At 35.6% G+C, this 15,550-nt stretch overlaps 3 protein-coding genes and 1 long non-coding RNA gene across 5 annotated transcripts; 3 read left to right on the top strand and 1 right to left on the bottom strand.

The window, feature by feature from the left end:
• The first annotated feature begins 127 nt into the window (after positions 1 to 127).
• LOC125865997 (uncharacterized) lies at positions 128 to 2,965 on the top strand. Its single transcript, XM_049546271.1, has 2 exons — positions 128 to 480; positions 1,823 to 2,965. Exons 1-2 carry the CDS (start codon positions 388 to 390, stop codon positions 2,672 to 2,674), a joined length of 945 nt encoding a protein of 314 aa, XP_049402228.1. The 5' UTR covers positions 128 to 387; the 3' UTR covers positions 2,675 to 2,965.
• A 449-nt stretch (positions 2,966 to 3,414) lies between these two features.
• Positions 3,415 to 7,018, top strand: LOC125864949 (multiple organellar RNA editing factor 8, chloroplastic/mitochondrial-like). Of its 2 annotated transcripts, XM_049545091.1 has the most exons (5): positions 3,415 to 3,826; positions 5,145 to 5,242; positions 5,364 to 5,429; positions 6,181 to 6,423; positions 6,454 to 7,018. In XM_049545091.1, exons 1-5 carry the CDS (start codon positions 3,444 to 3,446, stop codon positions 6,837 to 6,839), a joined length of 1,176 nt encoding a protein of 391 aa, XP_049401048.1. In that variant the 5' UTR covers positions 3,415 to 3,443; the 3' UTR covers positions 6,840 to 7,018. The 2 variants fall into 2 exon arrangements, with proteins under 2 accessions (XP_049401048.1, XP_049401047.1); XM_049545090.1 differs by having other exon boundaries at positions 3,416 to 3,826; positions 6,181 to 7,018.
• Positions 5,976 to 6,564, bottom strand: LOC125864950 (uncharacterized). The gene is made up of 2 exons (XR_007446300.1): positions 6,454 to 6,564; positions 5,976 to 6,423 (listed from the first exon to the last, which is right to left on the bottom strand). It is a non-coding gene; the product is annotated as an uncharacterized LOC125864950 (long non-coding RNA).
• A 6,394-nt stretch (positions 7,019 to 13,412) lies between the features above and the next one.
• LOC125866336 (uncharacterized) lies at positions 13,413 to 14,634 on the top strand. The gene is made up of 4 exons (XM_049546687.1): positions 13,413 to 13,529; positions 13,673 to 14,352; positions 14,453 to 14,493; positions 14,567 to 14,634. The coding sequence occupies exons 1-4, from the start codon at positions 13,413 to 13,415 to the stop codon at positions 14,632 to 14,634; spliced, it is 906 nt and encodes a 301-aa protein (XP_049402644.1).
• Positions 14,635 to 15,550: the final 916 nt, after the last annotated feature.

Below are 15,550 nucleotides of genomic sequence, written 5' to 3'. Positions count from 1 at the left end.
TTCGAAATTGGTAAAGTGACATATGATTCTTTCAGTACATATCAGAAACTAAGCAAATTCATAGTCTATTAATTTATTTTTTAATTCGTATATAATTTTCAATCAACATACCCTAATGCCAACCATGGTCGGTAGATACACAAAAATTTAAAAACTAAAAATAACAATAACATGTTCAATATAACCTCGAGAGAATATTTCCGACTAGATTACATGCCCAAATTCCTTGTGGACGAGCACCGGGCCTGCATGAACAAAAACTTCAAGCCCGAACTTTGATGTCAGGCCCAAACATGCATTCTCTCCGAGCCCATTTAGGCCCGTTTCCGTTCTTCGATCCCCTTTTGGGTCTCCACGACCAATCATTCACTTCCATTTTTGCTTCTAATGGCGTCTCCAAACCCTCACAGTTCGCCGCCCGTCGCCGTTGACCAACGCCGCCTTCAATTTACTCCGGTTGATTTACCTCTCACTCCGCCGGTAAGTACTCCTCTTCGTCACTGTTGCTCGGAGCTTTTTGTGTTTTAGAATGACAACTTCAAGTGATAAAAACTGAGTTCTAAATCTTATATTTATACATTTTTAATGAATTTCTTCGCACACATACACTAATGGATCTTCATTTTGAAGACGAGAAGTTCTGTATATAATGAATCAGGTAGTTAATGCTCTCTGTTTGAGTTGATGTTGAAAGAAAAAAAGGTGTTGTTTTTATGCTTAGTGTATCTCTTGAGTTTGTTTGATTGATTCAATCTGTGTCCTTGCTGATAGACGTCGAATTAGCACACTGATGATTCATGGAAACTTAGCTTAAAGTAGAATTCAGCTAGTTTTGGAGCTTCTAGGGATGAAATTGGGATTCTTCGATGAGCTTATTTAGGGTTCGATTGAAAAAGGAGGTTGTAGATTTAAAAAAATTAAGTTCGAATAGTCACTTGTGTCGCAGCATAGGAGTGATTTTTTTTTCTTTTTTTTGGTTTAACCATCCAGTATCTGAAGCACACTTGCCCGACTAATCTCTATTCGAGCTGGAAAGAATAAATGAGTAAAGTACACTCTACTAAGAAGTTCTTGTTTCCCAGAATAACTAAGTAAGCTGTGAAATGGAATGATGGAAACATTAGATGCCAAATGTTTTTATCTTAGAAGCTACTACATTACACGTTTGATGCAGTATGTTCTTTAGGATTTCCATCTTGCTGATCCGTGGGACTAATGTATACTGAAGAATTTAAAATCTTAGCATTATTTAGATGTGTCATCAATCAGTCTATTAATCGGATTGCATTGCTGACGAAGACTAAAAAGGCACCCTGGTGTACTCCCGCTATCTCTGAGAAATACAAAAGAAAGCAATGTGTTGCAGCTAGTGATTTGTCAAGCTTGATCCTTGCCTAGACAAAACTTTAAGCCTTACACTTTGAAGTACCCGATTATAGTCTATTTAGTGCTTGGCAAGGTGTGATACAATAATTCTGAAAAAGGCAATGGTTGGTCATGTTGATATGCTATCATGGATCCACTTTAAAAGGTGTCTGCAGCTTCCGTTTCTTGTGTATGGTGTTGAATTATAGGATCTTCCTTGAGGCTCGTTTTTATAGTATTTTGCCAAAGATAATGACCTGTTGTTGCTAATATTTTGTTGTACGAATTTTATACATGTTGTCGACATTCAGATTCAGACATATAAAGAGCTCAAAGTTTGGACATACACTTTTGAAATTAAGTAACTTGTGTGATTTCATGTAAATGTTTAACGTGCATCAGCTGTGTTGGATTTCCTTCGTTAATTCCTATTTGTAAAGTGGTTGCTTTTGTTTAGATGGCAGATGCTATTCCTGAGGGTATTGTGGATCTAACCAGTCTGACTGAAGCAAGCACAGGCGAGAAGCGTAAAAGAGAAGGAAGATTAAGATCTAGAGTTTGGCAACACTTTACAAAGCTAATAAAGGAGGATGGAACTTGTGACAAATGCAAGTGTAATCATTGCCATAAAATTTTCACTTCTTCAACCCGAAGTGGAACGACTCATTTGCTTCGTCATATAAGTGAAGGAATATGTCCAGCATTTAAGAAAGTCAAAAAGGAAAACTCACCATCAATTTTCAGCTATATAGGTGGTAGCATAGACCGAAAAGTTGGTATTAACCCCTGGAAGTTTGATCAAGAACTAGGGCAAGCATCTTTTGAACAGTCAATTGACGCTCATGATGACTTGTTGCCAATGGGGTTAGATGATATTGAACGTCAAACATGCACTGCATCAGAAAGTGATTATGTCGGCCAAACATCAATGCCTGTATTTTCAAAACTTCCTCAACAACCTGCTGTGAAGTCCCATCCTATTACAGAACCATGGATGACTGAATTGAAGACTTGTGTAGGCAAACTCGTTGAACTCACAAACGAACGAGTGTCAAAGCCTACTAGCACGGATAACAAGACTTGTGTAGCTGTTAGTACTCCCGATCTCTCTATAGCTTCTGTTGTTAAGTGCTTGAATGAGATGGAGGATATCCCACAATCAAGTGCAATGTATTTAGATGCTTTGGATATCGTAAGGGATCCAGAAGAAAGAGAGTGTTTCATCTGTTTAAACCCAGAGCCGCGTAGGAGATGGCTGCAAAGGATGTTGCATCGTCGTTTTCCCTTGCGCTATAGCACCGATGTTTGACCAACTGTAAGTAATCAACACAATCAGCTCGTGGAGGATCACAACACTTACTCAAGAACAAGGGAGATATCGTTTAACAACCGCGCAAGGTCTTTTCATGAATAGTTGTTTTTTATGTCAAAGGTTTGAAAGATTACTTGACCTAGATCTGATTATCCATGACCTTATGTTGTGCTTTACTTGTTGAAAGTTCGAACAGGAAATGAAAAGTTGTACTACAATAATTATAAATAAACATATATTTGTTTGATACACTATTGTTATCAAATGGCTAAAAGAGCACAATCAATGGTGTTTTTTTTTTTTGGTTTTGGTTTTCGATTCGGTGTCCAGAGCCTATATTGGAATCCCCACTAAATTCGAATTACACATTACACGATCCATTTGGGGTAGCACCTTTAACGGGATTTTCTCTATATTCGGTTCGAACCCGAAACCTTTAGTTAAGGGATAGAGAAGTCTTACTATTACAACATACCGGTGTAGTTTCACAAAGTGGGATATAGTAACGGAAATCTAGAAATTATACGAGCAGTACTATAACTAATAGTATGAACGAATAACAAACAATACCTACTACACTTTTACGGACTAAAATTAAAGAGTGTCATGTAAATTGGAATTACGAAAAATAGTTTTGATGGCATTTTGGAAAATGAAATTGTTACAAATAGTAATGATACACGTGTCTTTTGATAAACCCCATTTGGCTCACTCTATATAAAACTCTTTCACCCCTTCACTTTCTTCCTTAGGGTTTTTGGCAGAAATGGCGACTCGTTATCTTACTCGTTCTCTACTCACTACTCTCTCTCGCTCATACACTCCTCTTTCTCTCTCTACACCTCTTCCATCTTCTTTCTCTCTCCTCCGTTTTCGTCCACTCATCGCCGTCGCAGCGAATCTCCGAACCTTTACTCCGGCGACGTTAACGGCGGCGACGTCGTTGAGAGGTTTCGCGACTCGTCAAACGTCCTCGTCGTTGAATGACCCGAACCCGAACTGGTCTAATCGTCCACCGAAGGAGACGATTTTGCTTGATGGATGTGATTTTGAGCACTGGCTTGTTGTGATGGAGAAGCCTGAAGGTGATCCTACAAGAGATGAGATTATTGATAGTTATATCAAAACTCTTGCTACGATTGTCGGAAGGTTTGAATTGAAATGTTTTGTATTTTGTTTTGTTGTTTGCATCAATTAGTTGTACATGTTGCTCTGTAGTACTGCTTTCATTTCTAAAATGCTTAATCTAAGCTGAGGATTAGGGGTAAGGTCCGTGTACTGTACACTCTAAGCTTCTCAGCCTCCACCTGTGGGATTAAACTTGTTATGTTGTTGTTGTCTATATTGCTATGCATTCAAATTGGCGACACAAATTTGTTAGAGATTAAGGCATATTAGCTTGTGAGGACTGCTAGGGTGTTGTGATGTTTAATTGGTCAGAAATGGAGAGAACGTGGGAATCCTTAATTGTTTCTGTTTAAAAATTATTTTTTATCACATCATGGGTAGGGGAAGGGGAAATGCGAGAGGGCATAACAAGGTGGGGAATTGAATCCTCACCAACAAGTTGAAAGCTCAGATAGCCACCCAAATGAGATCGCCTTAGTTGGTTTTAGAAGACAAATTATTGAGTGTACGTATGAAACAGTTCAAATGGAGCAGAATGGATTTTGAGGATTCATAGAGCTACTCCGAACTATAGGTTGGGATTGAGGCTTAGTTGTTGTTGTGTGTTACTCTAAATAGTTTAAGCAACATGCCTGTAATGATCCGCTGTTCTGTTTTTTCTTTGACATCATTGAATCATCAATCAAGCCACTTATCAATCTCTAGCTAGTTTGTGTCGGCAGTATGAACCCTTTTGATAGTTAATAATCCTATTATTGAATAGGAATTGATTCTCTTTATTAGTATTATAAAAATTGCTCTTTTTATCTTCCACCCAATTTGAACAGCTTTAGGAGACCTGTTCCCGTTCCTTTTTTTCAGTTTCAAGCGCGTAGTCCGGGTCCCACAAAAATATGGACTGAAGACGGAACTTTGATAACCCTGGAACAATACTTTTTTTTTTTTAATCATGAGATATATTGGCAGCTCCCAATCATTTAATTGGGCTGCATGCTCCCCTATGCGAGCAGCTAACTCATTGTAATGATTAATTGGTCAGAAATTGGAATATTAAGAAAGGAAAGGGACGAGTTTGTATGTCTGGAGATAATGTTGAGAATCTTTTAATTAGTTTTAGAAGACAAACTATTGAGTGTTTTTATGTAACAGGGTTCAAATTAAGCGGAGTGGATATTGTTTACTTTAAAATAGTTTAAACGATCTGCCTGTATAATAAAAGTGGCTCACTTGCTACTGGGATACTCCCAGACTGTATGAGTTCTTGGGCTTGTGAAATACTTTCAAAGAAGTTTAGTTAATTACCATGGAGGATTTATGTGATTAATACTACACCTTGCAGTGAGGAAGAAGCAAGAATGAAGATCTACTCTGTCTCGACAAGACATTACTATGCATTTGGAGCTCTTGTATCCGAAGAACTTTCTTACAAGCTAAAAGGTTGATGCATTTTTAGTGTCCTTTTCCATTAATATTTTTTTGGTTGTATCTTGATCTTATCCAAGTATTTTTTAATGGTAACGAGGTGCAACTAAGCATTCTTTTCTTCATCCATGTGCAGAATTGCCCAAGGTTAGATGGGTGCTTCCTGATTCCTACTTGGATGTTAAAAATAAAGATTATGGAGGTAGGTAGTGACTAGTATTTTTTGTCACACAATTCTTGTGAAATTATATGATTTTTTTTTACAAAAAACTTCAAGTGAGTAATATATGATCAATAACGAACGCTAGGCATTTGCTCCTGGCTAATAGACTTTGAAGTGATTTCTTTCTTCAATTGTGTTTCTCTGCCTGAATTCACTTCCGATCTGCTGGATTTGCTTTCCTGTCCCTCCTTTACATATGTAACTTTTGGGTAATCCTGTTTTGTGTAACATAGTTTAAGTGGCATGGAGATATTAAAATGCTAATTTGACTTGTATATGCCATTATCTTGATGAGGAGTTAAAGTACTAGCTAAAGAAATACAAAAACAGTTGCAAAATTTGATCAGGAATAATGTAGTACTCTGTAGTTGTCAAATGAAATTGAATCTTTGAAATTTGTGGAAGTTAACATAAAGTACTGCTATTAGTTGAAGTATGTTAAGGAATGTCCCAAGATAGAAAACGTCATGTAAATTGAGACAAGGAGATTATTGGAAAAATACAGTTGTAAATATGAAATGCTTGATTCTGAACAGTTAGTTCATTTATGATTTAATACATATGATAATTTGTTTTGTGGGTAATGATGGCACAAGAAAAATTTATGAGAAATTCAACCTTAGCATTTTCATGCAGAACTTTCATACATGCCTATCTTGCCCTGTTCGGATATAATCATGTTCTCTTCTGGTACACCAGTATTGTATGACTATTGTGGTGCATGTTGCAGGAGAACCTTTTATTAACGGGCAGGCTGTACCATATGACCCGAAATACCACGAGGAGTGGGTGAGGAACAATGCCCGAGCTAATGAGAGAAACAGACGTAATGACCGACCTCGTAACTTTGATAGGTCCAGAAATTTTGAGAGAAGAAGAGAGATGCAGAACCCTGGATCCAATATGGGTGGTGGACCTCCCAATATGAGAAATGCACCACCCCCTAACATGGGTGGAATGCAGCAGCAGCAACCTAACATGGGTGGAATGCAGCAGCAGCAACCTAACATGGGAGGTATGCAGCAGCAGCAGCCCAACATGGGCGGGATGCACCAGCCTGGCATGGGAGGGCCACCCAACATGCAGCCCAACATGGGAGGTGCACCGCCTAACTATGGTGGAGGGCCTCCCAGAAACTATGGTGGAGCGCCTCCCAATAACTACGGTGGAGCACCAAACAATCAATATAATGGTGGACCAAACAATGGGGGCATGCCTTACCAAACAGGTCCAGGACCAAACCAGAACTATGCTTCAAATACATCTGGTGGAAACCATTATCAGAACCCAAATATGCCCCCTCCAAGTCAGAACTATGCTCCGAATACGTCTGGTGGAAACCCTCATCAGAATCAAAACATGCCTGGAAGAGATCCAAATTATCAATAGGCCGCTGTAGATAAGTATGAAATTTGTATTTCTAGAATTTTACTGCACAAGTCATATCGTCGTTGAATAGGATGTTTGGTGCACGTAGTAGTTGAATGTGCAATAAGATGTGTTTGGTTGGTATGCATTCCTGTTGTATTTTCATTGCAATGCTACTATAGGAACATCCTTTCAGGTTATCGATTCTCCGATGAATGTTATAATTTCATATGGTGAATGATTGAACTTTTAAAGCATCAATGTAGGTAGTGTTTGCGTCTTTGGACGATTATGGCTATAGCTGTTTTCAAGGTGACAATGTTAGAAAAGCCTTAACCATTGTGTCGTTTGTTTTTCGATTTCATCTTCATAAATTTCAAATAAAGTGTTCTCGTCTCTTGTTTACAAGAAGTAACAATCAAACACTACTATATTCCAGATGAAAAAAATTACAATAGAAACTTGGAAATGAAGGATAACATCTCAATCTTCATTCGAAACTAACACATGTCTGGATCGAGATGCAATTCGTTGAGTTAGGGCATAATTTCAGTACGAACTTTCATTCATTTTGTCTAAAAAAATTGCAATGTATAATATAATCTTAAATTGAAATCTATGCACCCTTCAACTTTATTTTTAAAATCAGACTTTATCTTCAACTTTGAATATTATCAAGTTCTTACATTTATCTTTATTAAAATAATATATTATATCTTTTCATTATCAATTATTCTTTACTTCTTTACAAACCATGATATTTTCATTTTTTTAAATTTATGTAACAATTTTTTCATAAAATTATCTTTTGGATGAAAAAAAAAATGAGAATGCTAATCAAGTATATAAACAAATAATGTTCAATAATGAAATAAATTAGTATAATGAGAAATTTAATTTTATTAATGATAATAAAATTTTAATACTTTTTAAACAAGTTAAAATAGAGAGATCGATAACTATACAAATATATTCCGATGTAGGAAATATAAAAATAATTAATTTAATTAAGGTCAAAATTTTAAATATTGTATAAATTTTAAACTACAATTTATGTAATACTCCATTAATACCTAGGTTTAAAAGTAAATTATATATAATATAAAGAATCGAGTTTGGTTATTATTTAAAGTTAGAAACTTGAGGCTAAAAATTTAAGAGTTCAATTTTTAACACATATTTATAAATGGAAAAGATTTTCACCCCAAAAATTTAAGAGTATTTAGCGTAATTTAAAAAACAAAAGAAAATATATATAATGGCACAGAAATCTAGAAAATGGACAGAGAATCTAACGACTACATCACTGTCGGGAAGTGCCAAGCCATCATAAAAGTTGACGGAAAATATTTATATATAAATAATCAAAAAAATATTTTTATTATTACAAAATATTAAAAAATAAAAAGCTGACCGGAATTCAATCCCACCTCCGATCATCTTCTCCGATGACTTCTACTTAAAATCTCTCAAATCTCAAAACCCTAACTTTTTCCGATCAACATTTTGGATCGCTTCGCTTAGTTGTTTTTCTAAGTTTCTTCTCCGACCAGCCGCCGATCACTTCCGATTGTTCTCCGTTCATCTTATCAAACCCGCCGCCGATCATCTCCGGTAACTTCTGCTTCTTCTCTTTCTTTTTTGAAAGTTTCATTTCCGATCATCTTCTCCGATCCGCCGGCGGTCATCTTCACCGATCACTTCCATTTCTTCTTCTCTTTGAAAGTTTTCGATTTTCATTCGGCTTCACTAAAACTATTTTTGATTTCTTTTTTTTGGAAACCCTAAGTTCCTAAATTGGGGTTTTTGTTTTTTTCAGGTACATTTCGGATGGATTCAGAAGAAAGACGGAGATTCTCCGGGAAAGTTTACACCCGGAGAATCCTGAAGAAAGACGCTTCGGTCGCTGCTGATGTCACCAGGATTTCAGAAACCCTAAATGGAGAGCAACCGGTAAAGGTAGTAGCTAAAACAACTGATCTTACTCATTCCACCTCGGGAGATGTGCCCGAAGGTGGTGTAGAATTGAGGGAAGTGGGTAACTGTAGCGGTGAGGAGATGGTTACGATACGTTTTAATGAATCGAAATCAATAGCTGAGAGTAGAAATGTCAGGAGTAGGTTAGAGGGTGAGCTGGATGATATTAGGAGAATGGTAAGGAAGATTGAGGTTAAGGAGACTTCACTTAACAAACGTCGTCTAGTTTTGATTCCTCGTCCTCCTAAGATCTCTTGTAGATATCCAGATGTTACTAGACATATGATCAATCGGCCACCTAGTCCTAATTACCACCCTATGGTTAATTGTGGAACTATAGAGAGGGAGAAGAGAATCCCAAAGCTAAATCAACATTACAACCCTCCGGTTTGTGGAATTGTAGAGAGGGAGAAGAGGATCCGTAAGGTGAATCAATATTACAGTAGCTCTGATTACCTTCTAGGGAAAGATAAATTACCTTCTGAAATCTATAAAACATCACAGAAAAACAAAAATGAAACTAAGAACGTCAAAGGATTTTCCCTTAATAGGAATAGAGAAGACTTGCCCACTCCGGCCACTACTTCTAGAAATGCTCGTCATCCTATTCCTTTTGTCGATGCACTTAGACAAGGAAGGATTTTAGAAAGGGAGGGAGCTGATCCGAGGAAGAAGAAGAGGGAGATGACGATTGAAGAAATCGAGAAACTTAATAGAGGTCTTGAGAATTTACCTGAAGAAGAGCTTGGTGCAGTTGCTGAGATGATTAAGAAAAGGGGCGTACCATATAAGCAGAATAACGGGGAGCTTGAACTGGACATAAACAACATTGATGCAGAAACTATGTGGGAGCTCAATAGGTTTGTCAGAAATTATTACAACAAGAGGATGAGTAAAGCTACAGTGAGTTTCTTTCAGCTTTTTTAGTTATATATCTAGTGTGGATTGGAGATGAGCGTTTCTTAGTTTTCACACTTGCATTTTGTAGAATATTGGTGCTGCATTGAAAGAAGCTGGTACAAGTGGTAAGTGCCTTTTGTATATATGATGAATATATATCATCGTCTTAATTAATTAGTTAGACATTACGTATTATGAATAGGTGAAATGCGTACTCATGTGGAAGGTGGGAGAGAGGCAAGCAGTGATTCAGGATCATCCTCTACTGGTAATTAATTAATTAATTATAACAATTCATTCAATTAGGGTTCATAATATGAATGAATGAATCATTTGATTATTTATGTTTGCAGATTCTGATAGCCACACTTCTTCTTGATATTTGAGCGTAAGTGGATGCTCGTTAGCTAATATTACTTTCTTTATATATAATCAGTTGTGAATGTTTCCTTAGTGTTGTGTTCTTTCCAATTTTAACATATATACGAAAAACCAAGGAATTTCTTTAACATTCACTTCCTCAGTTAGTCACTCAACTGTTCTTTTAATCTTGTTTTGCAGGAAATTTGTGTTACTCATGAGAGGGGAATTTTAATTTAACCATCATTTAGCAAAAGACAGTTTTTGTTTATGGAAATGATCAAATTCTATATAACATTGGAAAAATATAGCACCTGTAACATAGCAAGTTTCTTGATGAGACATGTTATCTATTTTTATTGAAAGGCCGCAGACATGCCTTTCTTGATAGTTTGTATGTCACATTTACTTTTCAGTAGGTAGAAATCAGAGTTGATGAGATTCTGGTTTTTGATAAAACAATATATATTTTTCTTACCAGCTCTGTTGCTCGAACTCTAAAAATATTGTCACATCTATGTCAGTTCTTTAGGAAATACACTATTTTTGGAAGATCTAACATGCACTCATCGACATTTTTGAAGAGTCCTAGCAACTAGTCCGGCCATTTATGTCATGTCCTTGTGGAGTTGAGTCTTCAACTCATGTTTGAACTTGATTTGATTTCTTTCGATGCCTTCTTAGTTGTTTGTCTCATAACGATTCAGTGTCCTTATATGGAGTTGTTCATTGATTTTGCATATCGTAGTATCTTGAATGATGAAAATATATATAATAGCCACATCGTCATTATTTCTTATAGGATCCGTCTCATATGAATTAAGGATCTATATGAAACAGTCTTTCTACCTTATAGGATATGAATAAGGTTTGTGTACTCATTATCCTCCCTAGACTCCACTTCTTAAGTCGCCAAGGTGTTATCTTACATCTCAACAAGTACAACGTAATTTGCATCTTTAGAGACATGTCTATTTTATTTAATGGATACAAATTAAAGGAGACATCTTTTAAGTCACAAGTTTGCCCATCATTATTCTTGAAAAATGTTGTGTATATAAATCTAAAACCCTAGTTTGCTTACGAAGAGCTAAATTTAATGCATCCAAAAATGGTATAATATTTCGTTTAGTTCTCATTGACAAACTTGATTTCCTTATGGCATGATTAATATATATAATCCTGCGATATATCACCTTATCTTCGTGAATTGACGATTCTTGAGGGTAAAAGTGTAAATGTCATTCAATCAATAATTAGCTAAGGTACATTTTCACATAAAAAAAATGATATAAACATATATACAAGTAAGTCTTTTATCTACTTTGAAGTGAAAAATAATGACAACTTTAAATGTAACAACGATATCATAAATTCCGACAATATCATAAAGCGAAAGTGTTGATAGTAAAGGCCGGCTAAGCTTCATAACAAACTACTAATACTCTAAACTAGAAGAGGAATTAAATCTACAAATATTTAATCTTAACTAAAGTGATTAGAGTTAATAAAAAGAACTAAAATATTATATTCTAAGCTCTTAAGGGTTTTCTTCATCCAATTTATTCAAAAAAAGAAGAAGATAGAAAACAAACAGAAGAAGTATATAGTTTTTGACAACCCAAGAGCCAAAGTAGAAAAATACCCATTGATGTTGTTTAATTGATGATTAGAGTTATAATTGTATGTATTAGTAATACAAAGATTATTAGACGTAGATTAGTTTATTTATGCAAAAAAGAAACAAAAAGCTGGCCCAAATTGGCTGCCCAAGTTAACAAAAAAAAAAAACAGAAAATAATAGTACATGGTTTAGTTATGAAGGATTATAAAATGGTAACCAAACATTGTAATTATTATTTTTATTTTTTATACCTCTTTTACTTACAACCAATCTAATTAGGACAAAAAGTTCGAAACTTTACTAGTATTATGTCTTGTTAAATGTTAATATTCCTGACATTCTAAATACTAAATATTGGGTGATACAAATTCATTTTTTCAGAACCAAAAGAGTATTATTATATACAATATTTAAAATGTTGAGCTTATTATGCATATATTAGTGTTAATACATGAATAATTCATTTCCTAATCAACAAATAAACAATTCCTTAATATATATTTAGCCTTTAAGAGAAAGTAATACTCCCTCCGTCCCATTTTATGTGGCAACATTTGACCGGGCACGGAGTTTAAGAAATAAATGAAGACTTTGAAATGTTTACCAAATTGTCCTTTTAAAAAGTAGACTCAATTTCTCTCTCCTCATAAATGTATTGGAGTATTATTTTAAGATTAAGTAGGACCAACAAGGATAAAAAAGGAATTGTACCTTTAAATACTTTCTATATAAGGAAATGTGACATTTTTTTTGGGACTGACCAAAAAGGAAATGTTGCCACATAAAATGGGATGGAGGGAGTAATAATTAAAAATTTAATATATTTTTATACAAGTAAAAATTATAGAGAATAATAACTATACAAATATACTTCGATGTAAAAATAAAAATAATTAAATTCATTAATGTCCAATTTTTTTTAAAAAAATTGTATGAACTTTTAATTATTTTAAACTATAATTTATATAGCACTCCGTTAATACCTTTTTTTTTATTTATTTACCCTCCCCTAGGAGATCCCACCCCTTTTGCTCCATTGATGACTCGAACTCGCAACCTTGTGATTGAAAGTGAGGGGTACTTACCATCCGAACAACTCTTTCTCGTCACTCCGTTAATACCTAGGTTGAAAGTATTTAGCTTAATTTAGAAATAAAAAATATAAATGGCACGGAAATCTAGAAATAGACACAAAATTCGACAACTTGATCCTTGTCGGAAAGTACAAAGCGCCAAGTCATCATACCTTGACTTAAAAGTATATAATATAAATAATTAAATTAATTTATTATTATTACAAAAAAAAAAAAAAGATTCAGGCAAGTTAAATCCCGGCGCCGATCATCTTCTCCGATCTGCCGCCGATTATCTCCGATCACTTCCATTTCTTCTCCAATCCGACGCCAATCATCTCAGATAACTTCTGTTTCTTCTCCGACCCACCACCGATCGCTTCCATTTCTTCTCCGACCTGACGCCGATCATCTCGGATAACTTCCATTTCTTCTCCGATCATCTTCTCCTACCCGACGCCGATCATCTCCGACAATTTCAATTTTTTCTCCGATCATCTTCTCCGTTCCGCCGGCGGTAAGCTTCGACGATCACTTCTGTTTCTCCTCTTCTTCATTTTTTTGTAAGTTTTAGATTTTTCAATCTGCTTCACTTAAATTGTTTTCGATTTTTTTAGGGTTTCCAAATTGGGGTTTTTGTTTTTACAGGTTACGTTTGGGATGGATTCAGAGGAAAGACGATTCTCCGGCAAAGTTTATAGCAGGAGAAACCGTAAAACCTTGAAGAAAGATATTTCTCTGGCCACTGCCGCCGGTGTAACTGCACCAGAGACCAAGGTTTCAGAAACCCTAGATGCAGAGCAACCGGCAAAGGTAATACCTCACAAAAATCTTTTGATTAACAATCTGCTTCGCTTAAATTGTTTTCGATTTTTTTTTGGAAACCCTAAGTTTCCAAATTGTGGTTTTTGTCTTTTCAGGTTACATTTCCGATGGATTCGGAAGAAAGACGATTCTCCGGCAAAGTTTACAGCCGGAGAAAGCGTAAAACTACTGCTGACGGTGTAGCCACACTAGAGACCAAGGTTTCAAAAACCCTAGATGCAGAGCAACCGGCAAAGGTAATAATACCTCAGGCAAATTTTTTAATTACTAATTCCACCTCGGGTGATGTGGAATTGAGGGAAGGTAGCAAGCCTAATCGGTCACTGATTTCTAGGGCTGAAGATAGGGTTAGGGTTAGGGTTAGGTTAAATAAATCGAGGTCTCTAGTTGAAATTAGAGAAGCTAGGAGGGTTTTAGAGGGCGAGCTAGATCATGTTAGGGGTATGGTGAAGAAGATTGAAGCTAAGGAGAAGCTTCAACACACTTCATGTAAACATCGTGGTTTAGTTTTAAAATCTAGTCGTCCCATTAGTTCTTATAGATATCCAAGATTTGGAGTTGATGATGTGATGAAAAATCCTTGCCCTAATTTTGTGCGACCTATTGATCTACCAAATCCATTTCGCGCACCTAGTCTTGCAGCTATTTCAAGTTATGGAATTGTAGAGAGGGAGAAGAGGAGCAGAAAGCCGAATAGGTATTACAATAGCTCTGACTACCTTCTTGAGAAGGACAAACTACCTTCTGGCATCAATAATAGGAATAAAAAAGACTTGTAGAAATGCTCGTCATCCTATTCCCTATGAGTATCATGCACTTAGACAAGGAAGGATTTTAGAAAGAGGTAAGTCAATTACCGGGGCAGCTGATCCGAGGAAGAAGAAGAGGGAGATGACGATTGAAGAAGGTACAAGTGGTAAGTCCTTTTATATGATGAATCACCGACTTATTAATTAGTTAGACATTAAGTAATATTGCTTTATGAATAGGTGAAATGCGTAGTAGTACTCATGTTGAAAGTGGGAGAGAGGCGGATAACTCATCAAGCAGTGATTAGGGATCATCCTCTACTGGTAATTATAACGATTAGGGTTCATAATACTCTCGATCCATCTGTCCATGAATGAATGAATCATTTGATTATTTATGTTTGCAGATTCTGATAGCCACACTTCTTCTTGATATTTGAGCGTAAGTGGATGCTCATTAGCTCCAGAAATGTATTTGGTTATACGAGTTTTTTATCTTTAACATTCACTTCCTCTCCCCTCCTCCGTCATCAGTACTCTTTAAAGTAGTGTTCATTTCTTGTTTTGTGCTGATTCAGAACTTCAAGTTTGACTCATGAGATCTTACTGTAACATATATAGCCAAGTCTTTGTTTACATTGCAGAATTATTATAGCACCTCCAACATAGAACAAGTCTATGATCGATCTTATTGAATGAAAAGGAGACAATATGCCTTTCGTGATTAAAGGAAAATGTATAAATCACAAAGTTTGTATGTCACATTTACTTTTCAGTAGTTAGATGAGATTCTGGTCCATATATCTTGCTTGCATGATGAAATATATAATTGCTACATCATCGACGTCATTGTGTTTAGGATCTATGTGAAACATTCTCTTTATAGCTCCTGTTACTTAATTAATTCAACGTGATTAATTTCTCTATGTCTTGTTTAGATTGGGAAAACTCTAAGTTTTGGTAGATAGTTTGTATGTCTCTACTTATGACGTTATATGCCTAGATTGAATCATACATAACCAATTGCTAATATTTCTCAAACTAATTGAATTTAGTTGTTCATCGAATTCCTTTATATGTTACGCTACAATTTACGATTGAATGAATGATCAATCTTACCTAAGTTTGTTATTTTCTTTGCTTTTCCCTCAATTTTTACCTTATTACTAGTGAATATTTCCGATTTGGAGTACTTATTTCCATTCATTCATCAAACTTAATAAG

The sequence above is a fragment of the Solanum stenotomum genome, chromosome 5 (assembly GCF_019186545.1).
Source record: "Solanum stenotomum isolate F172 chromosome 5, ASM1918654v1, whole genome shotgun sequence".
Taxonomy (NCBI): domain Eukaryota; kingdom Viridiplantae; phylum Streptophyta; class Magnoliopsida; order Solanales; family Solanaceae; genus Solanum; species Solanum stenotomum.
The sequence above is the reverse complement of the archived record's forward strand: the minus strand, read 5'-3'. Positions and strand labels throughout refer to the sequence as shown.

What these genes read in the sequence shown, in the direction of transcription:
- LOC125864949 (XM_049545090.1), top strand. Translation starts at nt 3,444, where the DNA reads ATGGCGACTCGTTATCTTACTCGTTCTCTACTCACTACTCTCTCTCGC. An exon ending in ACTTTCTTACAAGCTAAAAG is followed by an intron (nt 5,243 to 5,363) that starts GTTGATGCATTT and finishes ATCCATGTGCAG; the next exon opens with AATTGCCCAAGGTTAGATGG. An exon ending in TAAAAATAAAGATTATGGAG is followed by an intron (nt 5,430 to 6,180) that starts GTAGGTAGTGAC and finishes TGCATGTTGCAG; the next exon opens with GAGAACCTTTTATTAACGGG.
- LOC125866336 (XM_049546687.1), top strand. Translation starts at nt 13,413, where the DNA reads ATGGATTCAGAGGAAAGACGATTCTCCGGCAAAGTTTATAGCAGGAGA. An exon ending in AATAGGAATAAAAAAGACTT is followed by an intron (nt 14,353 to 14,452) that starts GTAGAAATGCTC and finishes AGCTGATCCGAG; the next exon opens with GAAGAAGAAGAGGGAGATGA. An exon ending in GATTGAAGAAGGTACAAGTG is followed by an intron (nt 14,494 to 14,566) that starts GTAAGTCCTTTT and finishes CTTTATGAATAG; the next exon opens with GTGAAATGCGTAGTAGTACT.
- LOC125865997 (XM_049546271.1), top strand. Translation starts at nt 388, where the DNA reads ATGGCGTCTCCAAACCCTCACAGTTCGCCGCCCGTCGCCGTTGACCAA. An exon ending in ATTTACCTCTCACTCCGCCG is followed by an intron (nt 481 to 1,822) that starts GTAAGTACTCCT and finishes GCTTTTGTTTAG; the next exon opens with ATGGCAGATGCTATTCCTGA.